This window comes from Rhea americana, unplaced genomic scaffold, assembly GCF_003343005.1.
Source record: "Rhea americana isolate MKP2758 unplaced genomic scaffold, rheAme1 scaffold_17, whole genome shotgun sequence".
Taxonomy (NCBI): domain Eukaryota; kingdom Metazoa; phylum Chordata; class Aves; order Rheiformes; family Rheidae; genus Rhea; species Rhea americana.
The window spans coordinates 1,902,164-1,918,939 of NW_028185816.1; the positions used below are offsets into that span (position 1 = coordinate 1,902,164).

Here is a 16,776-nt window from a genome sequence, read left to right on the forward strand (position 1 = left end):
GCGCCCGGAGGCGCCGGGGAAGCAGGCCAGGCCCCGCGGCGGGAGCGGGGCAGAAACACTCCCCTCAGCTCCGCTAGGCTCCCTTTAGGCACTTCGCGCGCCGAAAACTTACTGGCCGCTTCCGCCTCGGTGCGACGTGCTGCCGTAACGCCGTGCGTAACTTCCCTCCGCTTCCTGTTGGCCTGCGCGCCGTCGCACGGCGCCCTCTCGAGCCGAGCCGAGCCGAGCCGAGCCGGCGCTTTCCCGGCTCCCCCCGCGCGGCGCCGCTCCGCCCTTCCCCCCGCCCCTGCTGAAAGCCGAACCGGAGTCGGCCGCGCGGCCATTTTGTTCCCAGCGCTGCTGGAACCGTCGGCCGCGGCCGCAACGGCTGGCGGGCCTGGGAGCCGCCCGCGGCGGCATCGCTGGCCGATTTTTAAAAGGGTTTTTAATCCTCTTGGGGGGCTTCGCGCCTCGGCCCTGTTTTAACCCGCCATGTCTGGAGAGGGAGGCGCCGTCGACCAGGTGAGCGGGAGGCGGGTGAGGTGGGAGGCCGCTCCCCGAGGGGCCCGCGGGCCGCGGAGCTGAGCGAAGCCGGGGCCGCTGAGGGGGCGGCGCGGCAGGGGAGTGAGGAGGGCTTCGCGGCGACGGTGGCGGTGGCTGGGCCCTGCCGGGGTGGCGGGGCCCGCCGTGTGGCGCAGCGCGCGGGCCGGCCGCCGCCCGGGAGCGGGAGCGGGCTGGAGGCCGCTGCCGCGCCGCGGGGCGCCCCTGGGGCGGGGGCGCGGCCCTGGGCCCTGGCCTGCCCCGTGCTCCCTGCTGGTCTCCTCCGCGGCCCGGTCAGCACAGGCACCCTTCCCCCTCCGCACACACCCATCTTGAGGAACTCGACTTCTTCCTTCAGCGAAGTATCGCTGTGACTCCCTGGGGCGATGAGGTGAAGCGCGGGGTTGCTCCCAGCCTTCCCCCTCAGTAAAATCGGGGAAGCCCCTTAAACTTTTTGCATTTCTGGTAAGCAAACTTTAATTCAGGTCGGGGTGAATAATAGGCAGTCCAATAAGCTTCACTTTCCCCCATCTCATTTTCTGGTAGTTATTGGTTGTGCACATCCTAGAAGAAAATTCARATTTGCACAGGCTGTTTGCTTAAGTATATTTGCGATGTTTTGCAAAGTGAGTGTTTATTGAACGACGCATTGAGCGTATCAGGCTGTTTGCCTCCTTAATGATACTTTTTTTTCCCCTCTAGAGTAACACAATACTAAAACATCTTCAAGTTGGAAACAGTAGCAATTCAAAAACATACCTATTTAATAAAGAATCTTTTGTGGTACAGTATTCTTACTGTTGGGGGGAATAACTCCTGTTTTAGTTGGGTTTGGCTCATTTTTTTAAATACATACAAAAAATTGTGTTTATTGTGATGTCTTACTTTCTAGACAGATGCAGTCTGAGTATTTTGTCATCTCTTTAAATCTGGTGTTATAGTGAAATAAGTTTTCCACTTTGGGACAGAACTTCTGTAACAGATCTTTAGGGTAGTTAGGGCTATGCTTAAACTCTGAATTAATTTGGGGGAATAGGGATGAAAGTTCCAGACTTAGTGGAGGAGTAGTTAATACCAGTATTGCATGCCTTAGTGGCCTATATAGCCTACAAAAGTACCTGAAGCCAGTGACTAATGTTCTCTTTTTTAGAAGCTTTTTTTAATGGAATTTAAATCTCTCTTCAAAACAGGTTAGGCTTCCATATCTGTGGGCCCGTGCCTTGAAAGGGTGGGATGTAAATTCCTCATAAGATCACCAGATCTTGGGGGTAGGGAAGAGGAGTGTGCGATTTTTAAATTTTCCTGTTTCTGTCTACTTAATGAAAGAGAACATCCTTGAATTACCCACATAGATGCTTAAAATCAGGTTAGTAACTAGACTTTTGCAGTATATTTAAGCAAGAGATTCTTAGGATGAGGTACATCATTCTGAAGGTTAAGGGCTGCAAAGCAGTAAGAGTATGCTTCAATAAAGTGTTAATAATCTTGATGTGTAATATGTTTCATGCTTAAGCTACCCACTCCAATATATTTTGGAAAGTTACATTGGCATTTAATTACATACATTTGTTCACAGTTCATTTCTGTAACTTGTATACATTACTGCTAAAGAAGAAGCAAATATTGTTAAGTAAGGTTTATTTTCTTTTGCAGAGAAAGAATGAATATACAAAAGGTTTAATTACTTTATGCTAAAGTAAAAGCTATTTTAAAAGGTACAGGTAGCTTTAATATTATTGCTATATGTCTCAGAGGCTTTTAGAATTCAAAAAAATGCAAATAGCTTTTTGCAGCTGTAGAAAACATGTAACAACATAAAGCCTGATTTTTTTTTTTTTTTTTGATTCATGTTAAGGTTGATTCTTTACCTGGTTTTACTTGCAGTTTTTACATTGGGTGCACTTTAAGTCAAAAAAAGAACCTACTATAGATTTAGTTAAATGTATCTTTTTTTCCTACTTCTTTATTCTCTACTCCTGCACATGTCTGTTTTTGTTTCCATCTTTTTCCATCTGTGTTTCTTCCCTATTTTCCTCTACTTTCCTAGGAGAGTTGTGGTTCTTACGCCTAAGTTAAATTAGGTCATGGTTTGACAAGTGTCTTTGGCAACAGTAACATCAAGATTTCTCCAGCCTAGCTTATCACTTACTAGTTGTGTAGTAGGGCAAAGCTTATCTTAAGCCAGTGTTACTGGTTGTCTAGCTATGGTCTTGTAGAGCTTGGTAGACTCATTCCCCTTTCTTTCTTGAAGAACAACAAAACATTGTGTTTGAGGGCAGTTGTCTTGCTCCCTTGCCCGTCTTGTAGCTACTGTATASTATAACTTTTATCTGAAGGGCTCTTCAACTTATATGTCAATTCTTAAAGGTTTCTTCCTATAGGAAACTGAAAATAGAAGTTAGATTGCATTTGAATTTACTGTTTGGCTTTCCTCTGCTGCATACGTGACCAGCTTTTGAGTTTTGGGGTGTAGCTTTTACTGTCAGTCACATACTTAGATCAGTATGAGGGGGTGACTATACAGTTAATTTTTGACTGTGCTGTGTGGTAGTTCTGTATTATTTGTGGTAGTCTGTATTTGAAAAAAACAAAGCTCTGGTAAAAGTCAGTAAAAATGTACATACGGTGTATGATGCAGATGTTAACAGTTATTGTTTGTCAAAGATTTTTAGCTTTGACTCAGTGCCAGCCATTCGGGGTGTTTGCATCTTGCTTCCCAGGTCTTGGGGTTTGGAGGGGATGTATGAAAGCAGCCAGGTGAATAATGGATTGCCATGCTGTCCCCTGCAAGCACAAAGTTTCGGTAGTGCRGGAAGAGAGAAGAGGGGAGTAGGGAGTTGGATGAGTAAGAGGATGGAAGTTCGGAGCCTTGCAGAGTTGTTTAAATGTGGCTTCACTGCCTTTTTGTTTAGGCTGAGCTTACCTTCAAGCTTTAGGGGATATTAGCATGTCATAGAACAGGAGCTTAAACTACCTAGTGGAGTTTGTCTCCTTGCATGATGCTCACAGCTTTGAGGGCAGGTGAGAATTGTGATGCAGGCACCAGGATTGCAGGGAGTCCTTCTAGAGTCAGAATACTTTCAATTCTAGCTTAGTTTTAACTGTATTGGACCCAAACTAAATTCTGCAGAGCCAGTTGAAAGATGTCAAATCTTAAATCTGTTAGGCTTCTGCCAGCCTCCTAGGAAGATTTGTATAATATTTAACCAACCTGAATTTCAAGGGTAGATTTTTAGAATACTGAATACTTAACATTGTCTATATCACGGAAATCCACATTTGTAGATTGAAAAACTGCATTTGCCCCTGTTTGCTAGAAAATTATCTTCATGGTTTTTCCATGAAGAACTCTTCCTAATCTCATCACATGTCAGAGTTAAAAAGAGTAGGCCCTTGCACCTACAAATTTCTTTACTTTTTTTTTCTAGCCATGAATGTACACATCTAGCTTATTTGGGTCTGTGGTTGTTGCTTCGTATCCCTTACTCTRACAAGAACTAAATTCAACATCCTCTGCCTGTCCTGACAGAACCACCATTCTTATCCATTTAATAAATAAATGGTTGCTTGACACCTAGTTTTATCTGAAGACTTGATACTACATCTGCTTACACCACACTAAGTTACTTCTAATCTGTTAAGGTGACTTGAACGTGCATTTCAAGCTTCCTGTAAGTATTTCTAAGATATACTCACAGTCTGTGGCACAAATTCCTTTACCTGCATAAACCTCCTCCAAGCCTAGGGTGTGAAAAGAGACGTCCATACTGTTACCCCTAAGTAGAGAAAAGACCTTTAAAGAAGTCTTTTGCTGGCATTTTCTGTCTTTGTATGCCCCTCAGTCATACCTTTCGTCTGTTTGGTATAGTGCATCCTACAGGTTTGTGCATTTGCCACTGGGCTTCAAATGCATTTAACTAAAACTTAACATTCTAAAAGTAGGTGTAATTGTTAGTGCATGCAATGCCAAAAGCAAAACTTTTTTTTTTTGTAATATCATGGATTAAATATCTTAGGAAGAGAGATTTGAAAAACTCATAAGAGAATATTATTTTAATTGATATATAAAGTATTACTGGGTTTACTGACACAGTTTACATTTACTATAGGAACTGGTTGTAAACAGAAGGAAAACAAAGATTGGTGAAATAAACCTGTTTTACTTGATAATGCAGATTTTTTTTCTTTTTTTTTAACAATTGTAACCATGCTGTGCATTTTAGTTGCATTTACAGAGTCAATAATTTCAGATTATATTGAGAAGAAATTAGTAGAAAGTGTCCATCTAAATGCTGGTGTTTGGGAAATAGTCTCATGAGGAATGAATAGTAATCTAATCTTAATTCAAAAYTGATTTGTTCAGAGATCTAAAATAGATCAAATAACATTAGTGGGGGGGTGGAGTGACTTGTAAAACACCTTTTTCTTATTTTATTAGTACACTGGGTTATATTTTTTAATTGTCATACAGCCTTAAAGGACAAAGATACTTTCAAGATTGTGTGCACAGCTGAATTTGCTTTGTGGTAAAGCAGGAGGTGAGGCATTAGAAACAGATTTAAGACTACATTGAACATATTTTTCCTTTAGTTTTCAGTGATGTTTGTTGAATTAAGAAAAGACATTTTAGTTTCTCTGGATAAACAAGGTATTTTATCCAGAGAATGTGGAATATGGTGTGGTTCTAAACTCTCCACCTGGGTATTTATTCTGGTTTGAGTGACTTTTTCAGTTAAAGCAAGAGAAATATATTTGTTAGACAGTAAGCATCTTGCTTTGTTTCGCAGTAGAAACAGTCATTGATACAGGGAAAAGAAAGTGTAAGGGTTGATACAGTGTAGCTATAGTGTGCTATAGTAAGAAACCTGTAGCTGAAGATAGGAATTAAAAACCTGTTCTGTGTACATAAAGCCATAATTAAACTCGCAAAAAAGGCTTTGATTAGGCAAAACTGTAAACTAACATAACTGAATACTTGTTAAAATGCTTTTTATATTGGATATATTATTCAGTAATATTGTTAAGATGCTTATTATATTGAATATTAGATGCTTATATATTGAAGTTATTTTCACTGGCTGTGTTATAGCCCAGACTGTGCTAAATTGTACCATAGCCAGCTGAATCTGCATATGATTGTTTCCATTTTAATGGACACAAAACTCCTTTTAGACATTGAACCAATATGACAGAACTAGACATTAGAATTCCTGACTCTTTTCATGTGCTACAACCTGTTAGTCTTGTCTATAGAAATTTGCATTTCATAGTGGTAGTTTTTCATGGCATCTTAAACTGGCGGCTTGACAATTAGAATAGCTGTTTCAATAATTTTTTTCCACGGTAGCAGATCCTTCTGTGGAAACAAGAGGATGCTGTAAACAAATACCAAGTGGTGTGAGCAGTTGGGAGGGGTGTTAGGCTAGGTGATTTTTAACATCCTTTGGAAACATTACGGTTTATTCTCAAAAGCCTGGGGAAACTGTTAACTGGTTTTCTTAGCTGCACGGTATGAAACAGTTTTCCTTCCATTAAGATGATTTATAAAAGAATTTGTAATAAAGATCAGCACTGAATTAAAAATTCTGCTTCTTATGTTCTTCTTCCCTTTGATATCTTTTGTGAATTCAGGTTTGGGTTTCATATGGCTAATGTAATTTTCAAAAAGGATGACCTAGACTTCTGATCGGATAATTTCTTTTGATTTTTTTTTCAGATTTTGAAAACCATGGTCATAGAGATCATTTTGCACTTTCAGTATGTGCCAAACTAAAATTCTCTTGCCTTTCCTTTTCTGTAAATAAAAAAAGGGAAGCTGTGGATCAGGCTAGATATTAATAATACAGATACTTATGAGTATGAACTTTAAGTACTTAAACGATTCCGTGACCTTCAGAGAGATTGTTGTGAAATAGGAGCCTGATTACGTGGGAAATATACTGCACGCAGAATTGACAAAAGCGGAGAAAAAATTACTTTTCCAGCGTGTTTGCAACAACTCTTTGCAACATTTTTTCAGACATTAAATAAAAGTTAAAAGTCCAGTAATTACTTTTTGTTTAATGTGACGTAGTTTTACGGTTTCTTGGGACTGATGCAATCCTGTGAATCTCCCTCTCTTTTTTTTGCATCGGACCTGATCCTGAGATCAGGAGCTAAACTGTTAGAAAGTTAATCACTTCAATAGGTTTTGTTTTTCTGATGGTTTAACTCTCTTGAACCGGTATGTTACAGAATGAGATCAACTCAAGCATGTGTCCSTCTACCAAATCAAGGACCTGAAAATGTTTGTCTAGGTGCAGAATGATGCGAGTGACTTAAGACCACTGTGGAATAGCACCTTAAGAATTCAGTATCTTCATTCTGTTGGATATCAACTGTCATGTGAGAAGAATAATTAAAAATGTATAATCAAAAGCCATCAAACCCTCAAACTAAACCCAGCAAATCTAAATACAGAGTTCAGTTAACATGAGTTTTCAAAACTGATCAGATGTTGCTGGCTGTAGCTGAGTTAGATTAAAAGTGGAAACTTCCTGCTCCCTTTCACTCCATTGTTACAGTAGATATTAGTCTTYGCAAATTTGAACGTATAACTGAATGCATGTGTATTCGCAGACTTGATTCTGGCAAAATGGCCCAGACAGGGAAGCATGTGTGTTGATCTCTCCAATGTGTTAGGAGTGGTCATTGATGAGGATGCAAGGTAATTTTGTAACCTTGTTTTGGTGCAAATGTGGCTAGAACAGCAGTTTACGCAAAGTGCAATTTGCCTCCATACTAGAATGGATGGCTTTCATGATTTCCCTCTTCACCCCCAGCAGTGGGGGCACGTGGGAAGTGCTCACTGGCCTTAAGAACTTGGGCGTTCTCCTACATGTGACATTTGATGCAAGCAGTACAGAACTGAGCAGCTTAACCTTAACCCTGACCATACTGTGATTGTTGGTTCTATAGAGCTCCTGTAAATTTTTTGTCTTATATAACTGTATGGAGATCTTCATTTGCTGCTGCTGCTGCTAAGTGAATATTTGCTATTACGGCAAATCGTAGGGTTTTTTATTTTTTTTTCAAGTACAAGAATGAAGGTTTTCTTATGCTGCTTACATAAATYAGGAGTCCTATATCAACCATTCAAACTTTAATGTAGAATTGTTGGGATTATGTATCTTGTCAGCAGATACTTCTGCACTGGCTTGATTTCTTTCAGTCCTCCTGAGGTTATTGTCCTATATTTGAATAGGTAAAATGGACTTCCTGAAAGCTTCTTAACTGCTATTGCAATGTCAGCTGAGTTTTGTGTGCCACATGAAAAGATTTGAGATAAGACAACTGCATTACTGCTGAAATAGTTGAGGGGCACTTGGATGATTCGTTCTACTTTTTCCTATGTGAAAGTGACTGTTTACAGTGCAGGACCCTAATACCTGTAAATGCTTCAATTGTTTCTTTAGGGTTAGTTTTTTGATTGTGGACTACATTAATAGTACTCCAGAAATAAGCATTTCTGTTTAATGGAATGCCAAATGCTGCATGCTTGAAGATTTGAGACAAGTAGATTTCACTGAAATAGAATGTAACAAGAAACAAAGTTTACCAATAATGTGGGCAAATTTAATTTTATTGAATAAACAGCATTTCAGCTTTGGGTTACCTCTGAAGATAGCTTATGTAAATTGGGTTTTAAACTTGGGAAATTTCAGCTTCGGTGCTGTCTTCGGTAAGCTGAAATGTGTCAATGCATGTGATTTGGRAAAAAAAATAATGCCAATAGGTCACTTTATACTGTTTTACATCTTAAGGGTGYTTCACTTGAACTAAAATACGCAGTATGATGAAGTCAGAATTTGAATGGACATGGGATGCAACAGCATTCATACAGAAACTTATAATTTACTTTTTTTGAACTGACAATGCTGAGCTAACAAGTTTTAATTTATCAAATTAATTTATCAAATTAATTCTTAATTTGCTCGGGGCTTTTTGATACTTCTCTTCCCAATTCTTTCCTTTTTGCTTTCATTCATGCCTACTATTAGGTATCCACGTAACATCTCTGCAACATTTTTGTACATTTTTCTCCATTTTATATATAAATTACTAATTAAAAATAATGCTTAAGAGAAATGCCTGAAATTATATCTTGCTAGTAGGACTAATGCAACAAATGGTAGTGGTTAAAGATATTCAGAAATACTGTAACTTTTTGAAATGGTCAAGTTGAATCATGATGTCTAATGTAAGCAGCTGTTATATAGTATTACATCTGCAAAGGTTAATAGGAACAAAAAAGGGAAGGAGGGGATCATCCTGAAAATGAAAAGTTGATGTTCCTAAGTGGCTCAGCCTCATATCTCTGTGGTATTATAAGTGTCAAGCTGCCTTGTCTTTCTAAGTGTATGTTGGAACCTGTGATAGGGAGTATGAGTTCTGTCTCATCTGTTGCCTGCCTATTCTTCAGAGCTGTATAAGTTTATATCTAGATTTAATGCTAAGAATTTAAGTAGTTCCTCGAAATTAGCTCTTAGTAATTGGCCTTTTTTCTAGATTTCTCTGTACAATAATCACTGTTAAAGGGGTGATACGGAACAGTGTATTGTAACAGTAAATAGGTACCTAACTTCTAAAAATTTACAAGAAGCATCTAGTAGGAGTAATTTAATATTAACAGCTTATTACTATTACATCTTGTGAGGGCAGCAATCAATTTACTTGATCATGCAATTTGGGGTTGCTAACATCTGTCTGAAAATGAGTCAAGTTCAGGAGGCTGGTAAATAACCTTTTTGGAGTAAAGGTCAGAACAGTCTTTCATGTTTTAAAAAAAAAGTCATCATATCACTTAGGATTCTAACAAGCATGTGTTTGAAGACTTGTATAAATGCAATCATCAGATCTTAATTTTTTCAGTTATTTGAGCTAATGCAGTATTAACACTAGAAAACTTTTCCTGGAGATTACAAAGTGGGATATTTCCACAAGTATTTGAAAGTACACTTAAAGACATACTGTAATAGTAGCTATTTTAACAATTTAATGTTCAATTTGGCAAAACTTTTAGTATCAAAAGTATCTTGCAACCTCCGATCTGAATGGCTGAGTGTGAAGAAAACATTTCAGGGTATTTAGTGCCAAAGCTGTGTGAAAGCAACTATGAGACTATGCTGATTGACAAATCACCAAGTTAACAACAACAACAAAAACTGTGCTTGGATAATGTCTGTGTTGCTGTTAGAATTGTCATTTTTTAGTTTTCTTGTTAAATCTACAACTTGTGACATACTTTCCTGCATATGCAGAATAACTCATGTAGTAAATTAGATGTATTTGAAATCTGTAATTAAAAAATAAAATCGGTTTCAATTTAGTTTTTTTGCTTATTAAGTGTTTCAGGTCAGAACTGTTTAAATTTTGTAGTGCAATAAATCTGGCAAACTTAGATTTGTTCTAGAGTATTTTAAAAACGTTTGCTCAGTTTAGTCTAGCTTTTCACTGGGTCACCAAATTTGTCAAGCTTGTTGTATTAGGGTACATTATGTTACTAGGACAACTTGCTTTACAGATAAAATTACAGTTTAATTCCAGCAAAAAAACTGAGATCTGAAATGTTACACTGTCAGAACATTGTATTTAGCTTGACTGTATTGCTGGGAATGAACTTCTCAAATTCTGCTTGTGATCCCTTATGTCTTCTCTTTGGTTTTTCTAGGCTGCTGAATATGTCCCAGAAAAAGTGAAGAAAGCCGAAAAGAAACTAGAAGAGAATCCATATGACCTTGACGCTTGGAGCATTCTCATTCGAGAGGCACAGGTTTAGTGACATAGGATTACATTTCCTTATCTATGGTCCACTCACACTATTTGGTTCTGGAGTAAAATCAGCATATTCATTTACATAAATCATAATATTGTAAATGCTGTTTTGATTTTCAATTTTTAGAATCAACCTATAGACAAAGCCCGGAAGACCTATGAACGCCTTGTTGCCCAGTTCCCCAGTTCTGGCAGATTCTGGAAACTGTACATTGAAGCAGAGGTTAATATTTTAACATTTTTTTCTTATATAACATTTAATAGGAATTTAAGTTTACATTCTCATAAAGATAAATAAGATAGGTACATAAAACCTAGGGAAAGGAGGATTTTAAATATACCTTGCCTTTATTTTGTAAAATAGGTGCAAAGGAATAATTAAAATGAATTCTAAAGTATTGGGTCTTTTATGACTTGATGATTGTTGCATTATGGAATTGCAACAACATTAAAACAGTTTCAATGGTATTGGAGTGCTTTAGCCTTTTATTTACTTGTCGTGTCAATTTATTGCCTCCTGTGTCATTTATTTAGAGCTCATTTTTTTATTCATACGTACAAACTTACTTGAATAATTTTCTATGAATGTTGGATCTTTTAATATTTTTGCTTCCTCAGGGATTTGAGTACTTCTGAATATTGTTTCCAGGGAGGGTGTGGGGTGGAAGCTGATTTCTGAAATTAAATTGTGGGTAAAATGCATGGCTTTAGCACCGCACATTAACTTTTAAAAATTCCCCTCAAATTGTGATGATTGACTATATAAAACTACTGCCATTGTTGTTCCCTTTAAGTGCATTGACCCCTTTGAACAGTCTTTAATGACATGCTATGAAATGCACTGTATAAGCTGAGTATTTCTTCATTTTTTTGTAGCTGATATTGCATGCCAATACACATGCTTTATGGGCATCTTTTTAGGCGCACACTTTTCTTAAAACAGAAGTCTTTTGCATGCTAAACTGCAATAGTGAATGCCTTTGTTCCTGAGATGAGAAATGAGCTAGCTAGATTTCTTTTCCATTTTATGTGAAAATTGCTTAAGAAGCAAGCTCAGTGGCAAAACTGAATTGTATAATAATTATACTCTGTATATAAAATTATTTACTCAAATACTTTCTGGCAGTAAATTTTAAAGGTTATGAAATAAAATTGCAATCATGGGAATCTGTTTAACAAACGTGTTGAAGTTTGTAGTTAGTGAGGTATAATAGTGCAACTTAAATTCAGTATTAAGTAATGAAATATCCTAGAATTCTCACTGTTTTGTTTCCAGTACTTTGTAGTGAGTGGTTAGTGGAATGTCAGTGATAGAACATGTCTGGAAGATTGTGAAGGGACTGATGCATCCAGCTGTGAATTTTACCTTTTGGAATCCTGCAGCTTAATCCCTCAACCTCTTGTATTCTTGCAAAGTTCTCTGTAGAATCTAGTCTGTAATTTGARGAGTACATCAGTTATCTGATTTGTGTGGCATTTGGTGCTTATTTAGAACTCTTTTGCTAAACATGCCTCAAATCTGAGGTGAATAAGACCACCTCAGAAAGCTTATACAACATTATAGATCTTTTTGCAGGAATCACTCTTATCAGTGTAAGAAACCTCAGGTTGCTTGTCTTGAACTCTGTTCAGAGATGGCTTGGCAGACATTACCTCTCTTAACCAATGCCTTTTATCTAACTTACCTACTAGTATTTACAAACACAAACAATGGCAAGGCTTATGAATCTCTAGGATATAATTATTATGTGCTACTTCAAGGAAGGAAGATCAGCTTTATCCAGCAGGTATGGTAACGAAGTAACACAAGGTAAACTTGAGGAATGAATGAATCAGCATTGAGATCACTAGTTTTGTGTGTATATTTATCTACAATTACACTTGAAATATAAATGAGCCATACAATTCTTTTACTCGGAATGAGCAAAAGATGAACTACAGAGTTCTGGCAGAGGTTACATTTAAATTTATGTTTAAAAGAAATGAAAGATATTTTTGAAAAACTTAACATCTCTTATCTTAGCAGGCAAATTTTTAAAACCACAGTTATGACTTAATTTTGTTTTTCAGWTTTTCTTTCCTGGTTCTAGTAACTTCTCTAAACTCACGTAGTTACTGTTATAACTAAAAAGCAACATACTTATCTTTGCTTTTTTCAGTGTACSTAACTCTTCATCTGTGTAAGCTGAAATAACTCTCTGTTTTCCAAAATACCTCACTGAAAAAACAAATTCACATGATTGGGCACTGTTGCCAGTGGTGTTTTAAGTTGCATATTGAGTGCAGACCTGCCTGAGAGTACATTCAGAATGAAATACTTTCTCAAATACTCTTTTTCACAATGTAGTTGAATACAAGTTAAGATTTACTTTTTAAAGGCTACCTTAGATACAAGCTAGAGGAATTGTCTTGAGGCCTCTTTTATTGCAGCTTTAACATGTACAAGGAAAACATGGAAGATATTTTCCAGAACCTTTTTCCTTGGAAATCTTAGTATTCTCCTCCTGCTAGGAAATTTCTCTTGGATAGTTCAGAAGTGTAGCTCTTTCCAGCTTTGAGTTGGGAAAGTAAACTTGTGGTAAATCTTTGGTTAGCATTGCCTTTGATTCACTTTCTCTGCTTTATTATTTTAAATCTGGAAATCTTCAGTCATCTTTAAGCTATGCTTTTTTTTTCTGAAGTCAAAAAAGCATCTCTTTAATGATACTACTTTTCTCTTTGCATCACAAAGACAAAAAGACAGGAAAGTGAGAGAGGTTTTCTGGCAGATGTCTTTCACTACAGAATTTTGTTCTCTGAGCTACACATTATAAGGTGAATGTTACTATGTAGATGGTGTTCTGCTGTTGGAAGAGGAGCTAGGGTGAAAATTATTATTATGACCATGAAAAAACGTAAATTAGCCCTGTAACAACTGTCCTTTATAAAATTATTAGAAACTTGTAAATTTCCCTTTGCCTAACTTAAGAGTGTATTCTTTATAGTCATTTGCAATCTTCAGGCAAAAGTAATTTTTATAATATACATAGATAAGACCTTTTCCCTGCATATACTCTTTCATTTTGTAATATAAAACTTGAAGTGCAGATCTTAACTGTTGTTACTACCTCTTGTTTTAGGATGGCAGTGTTTCTTCAACTCACTGTCTCTGCTTTCCTTTTCTTGTATGTCTTTGTTCCCTACTGAAATATAGTTTAAAACAGTGCTCAGCACTTCATCATCTAACTTATTGCCATTGATGCACAGACCACTGAAGTAACAGAATACTTTGTGTTTCCATTTTGTATGCCAAGCACTGATTTATATGTTCTGGTCTCTTTGTTACAACTGGTTTACCGGTCAGTAGAATGTGGAGATTAACTGGGCAAAGCATGCTTTGACAGTTTTCTAATGGAATTCTGTTATAAGCTTGAACTCTTCAAAACAATTTTGATTCTCCCTCTGGTTCTTACTTCTATTAACATTCAAAGGAAGCAGTTGCAAAACATGGGAACATTAGAAGTGGATGAAATGGGCCCCAGCTCGCAATGCTTTTTGGTCATGACATTTGAATGCTTAAAGCTTGTGAGAGTGTGAATTTGACAGACTGTAGACTCTTTTTGGTACATATTTTAGCAAGTAAATATAGTGAACTGGTTAGTACATTCTGCATCTACTAAAATTTAAGACCTGGTGCAGTAATGTCACTCTTGTTGCTTGGACTTTTTTTTTCCAGTTGCTTAAAGCACATTTTTCTCTTGATACCCTTTTCCATAAAAATCTACTTCCAGCAAACTTGAATCAGTCCACTATCAGTGCCTCTTTAACAGTTTTACAAAGCAGCATGCAAGTCTCAAGGTTCCACATGTGCCATATTGTAAAATTCATAGATCACCTGATCTGGATTCTAGTCTGCTCTGCTGATTTGCTGTGCCTTCTTGGGTAAGTTATTTCACCTGTTTTTCCATTATTACAATACAGATACCTACCTACCTCACAGGGTTGTTGTGAGGCCTAATTGAGTGCTTACAGTGCTTTTAGCATCTAGCTAAAAGGTGCTGCAGAAATGTAAAAATAAATTCTAATGTAATGCATCCTATGATACCAAAGACCCAGCAGTTTCCTCCATCTCTTTGACTATTTGATTGCTCTTTTAGATGCAGAATGAGTTGGTAATATATTTGATATACTTGAAAGAACTTTCACTTTTCCAGTTTCCTAAATATTTCAGTAGCTCTGCAACAAACATTTGARGTTGTTACCTTTTTTACTTTTAGTTTTCCTTGAAAATCACCCAGTGGAAAACCTTTGAAGCACATTTATTAACTATGTCCGTATATTTGTAGCATTTTTATCAAGATTATTGCTGTTCCTTAGGATTTTTAGTTCCTGTCACTTTAAATGGAAGCATTAAGCTGTAGCTGTCCCAAATGTGTCAGGCCAGTTCACATCACATCTCTTTTGTTTTTGGGCTTATTTCAGTATCTCCTTGTCACTTTGAACTGTTGTTGCTGGTAGGGTTTGAGAAGTTGCCATAATTCAAGGTGTTTAATAAGCACAAGACAGTTKTTATAAATATCCCAAATCCAGAAACAATAAACATAAAATTAGTAATGTGCATGTAAAGTGTTTGGCTGTTCACATGTATTTTTCATTTTGCGATTTTTTAAGTAAGACTTTTATGTAACTGCTTGTTCTAAAGAAATGAAACTAGATATAATTGTTTAGGTAACTTCTATTTAATATGAACATTTTGATTTTAGATGTCTCAATAACAAAACAGATGCTGTATGAGGCTTCGGGGGGAAGGCTTTTTATCACTGAGGCTTAGGGTTAATTGTTTTGCATTTCATCATATGCAATACATCAGTATACTTAATTTCGTGTAATTCACACTGGTGTGGATACTAGTCAGAATGTATCATTCAACATACTTGTATATGAAAAATGTAAATAAAATCATTTAGAAAAATGATTGTTTTTGTTTAAAATGTTTGTGTTTCTTCAGAGCATTTTCTTCCCCCATTTTACTTTGATCTGGTTCTGAGTTTGGAAACAATTTGTGATTACTTATATATACCTATAAAGTTCTTGTGCTTGGGGAAAAATGGGAACTGACTTCTGTCAGGATGAAGTTGGAGTGATCAGAAGTTAAAGTAGACTTCCTGTCTGAGATTCTGTTTAGTAGTAACTTCTTAATTAAAAATAACTGTTATATACATCACTAGCCAATCCTTGCACATTTCTTAATGGAAGATGTACCTATTAAAAGATCCCTGCTGTTCTACCACTTTACTCATAGGAAACTTGCATCTTTGAGGAACTGTTGTACAGGTGTTCTGTACAAATGTCCATATTGCACACCCTTGACAACTTCAATCTGAGACTTTAATTCTTTTTGCAACTGTACTATTTATGATCTTTTCTTATCCATGTGTGGACTTGTTCCATTCCTGTTAATAAATGTTGTTCTGTCTGTGTGATTATTGTAGACTTGCACTAGAAATTAAACGGAATTTTTTTCCTGTCTTTTCTACTCAATATGTAAATACAGGCATGTATATCTTGCATAGTTGCCATGGTCCAACATGCTGTGTAATATCAGAAATAGTTATCCACACAATTGACATTTGCTTTGTAGTTTCAGATGATGTGCAATGCCCAATACTAACGGATTTTTCTAGAATCTTGATTTCTGTATTTGTTCATAAAAACTAATGGATCATGGGAAAGTGTTAGGAAATTTTATTTTTGAGGTGGAAATGATGCTTAATGCAGAGATTATTATGAACCCTCTTCTATAGTGTGTTGTTGTTTTCACATGAATAAATATGGACTATTTCCTGTTCTGTCTTATTCTTTCCATGTGGGGTGACAGAAACATTCCTATTATGAATGTTAGTTATTCAAAACACTCATTCACAACATATTTGAAGTCTCCCTTTCAAATATAATGAAGACAGTGAAAACTTCTCATTGTGTGCTTTTTTTGTTGTTGAATTAATGTATTTATCCTTCTACTGAAATTTTGAGAATGGGGAGTATGCGTGGGTTGAGTCAGGCATAAACATGAGCCTACTYTTGTCTGAACCTGAAAGACACTATAGTAAACACAGAGCTTTCCTGTCTGCCCTATATTAGCTGTGGGTTGGTAAGATTAATCGGATTGATGAGGGAATGGTCATTTCAAGTAGACTACTGTGATTTCTTTCCTTTCTGCATCTCTTCCAGCTTCTAGTTGTCAGCTGATTGAGTTAGCTGTTACCCTTTCCTCAGATTCTGAGAAGCCTGATGGCTGTGAGAACGCTATTTGGCTAAACTCTATCTATTAGTACTACTGTTACTAAAATACTACTTCGCTGTATTGGCTGCCAGATCTCTYTTTGGAGTTGCTGCTGTGGTGAAATACTGGCTTCTCTTAGCTTGAAACTTCTGTGAAGCCACGATACCTGTTTTGGTACTGCT

The 16,776-nt window shown here is 37.1% G+C and overlaps 2 protein-coding genes across 2 annotated transcripts in view; one reads left to right on the forward strand and one right to left on the reverse strand.

Moving 5' to 3' along the window:
- The window catches only part of HIPK3 (homeodomain interacting protein kinase 3), a 413,563-nt gene extending 413,348 nt beyond the window's left edge, over positions 1–215 (reverse strand). The window contains exon 1 of the mRNA XM_085300850.1: positions 113–215. The gene's annotated coding sequence lies outside the window, so the exon portion shown is untranslated. The remainder of the gene's footprint in view (positions 1–112) is intronic.
- CSTF3 (cleavage stimulation factor subunit 3) overlaps positions 161–16,776 on the forward strand; it is a 54,258-nt gene continuing 37,642 nt past the window's right edge. The window contains exons 1-3 of the mRNA XM_085300852.1: positions 161–501; positions 10,229–10,330; positions 10,460–10,555. Of these exons, the coding sequence (XP_085156978.1) occupies positions 472–501; positions 10,229–10,330; positions 10,460–10,555 (228 nt within the window). The 5' untranslated portion in view covers positions 161–471. The remainder of the gene's footprint in view (positions 502–10,228; positions 10,331–10,459; positions 10,556–16,776) is intronic.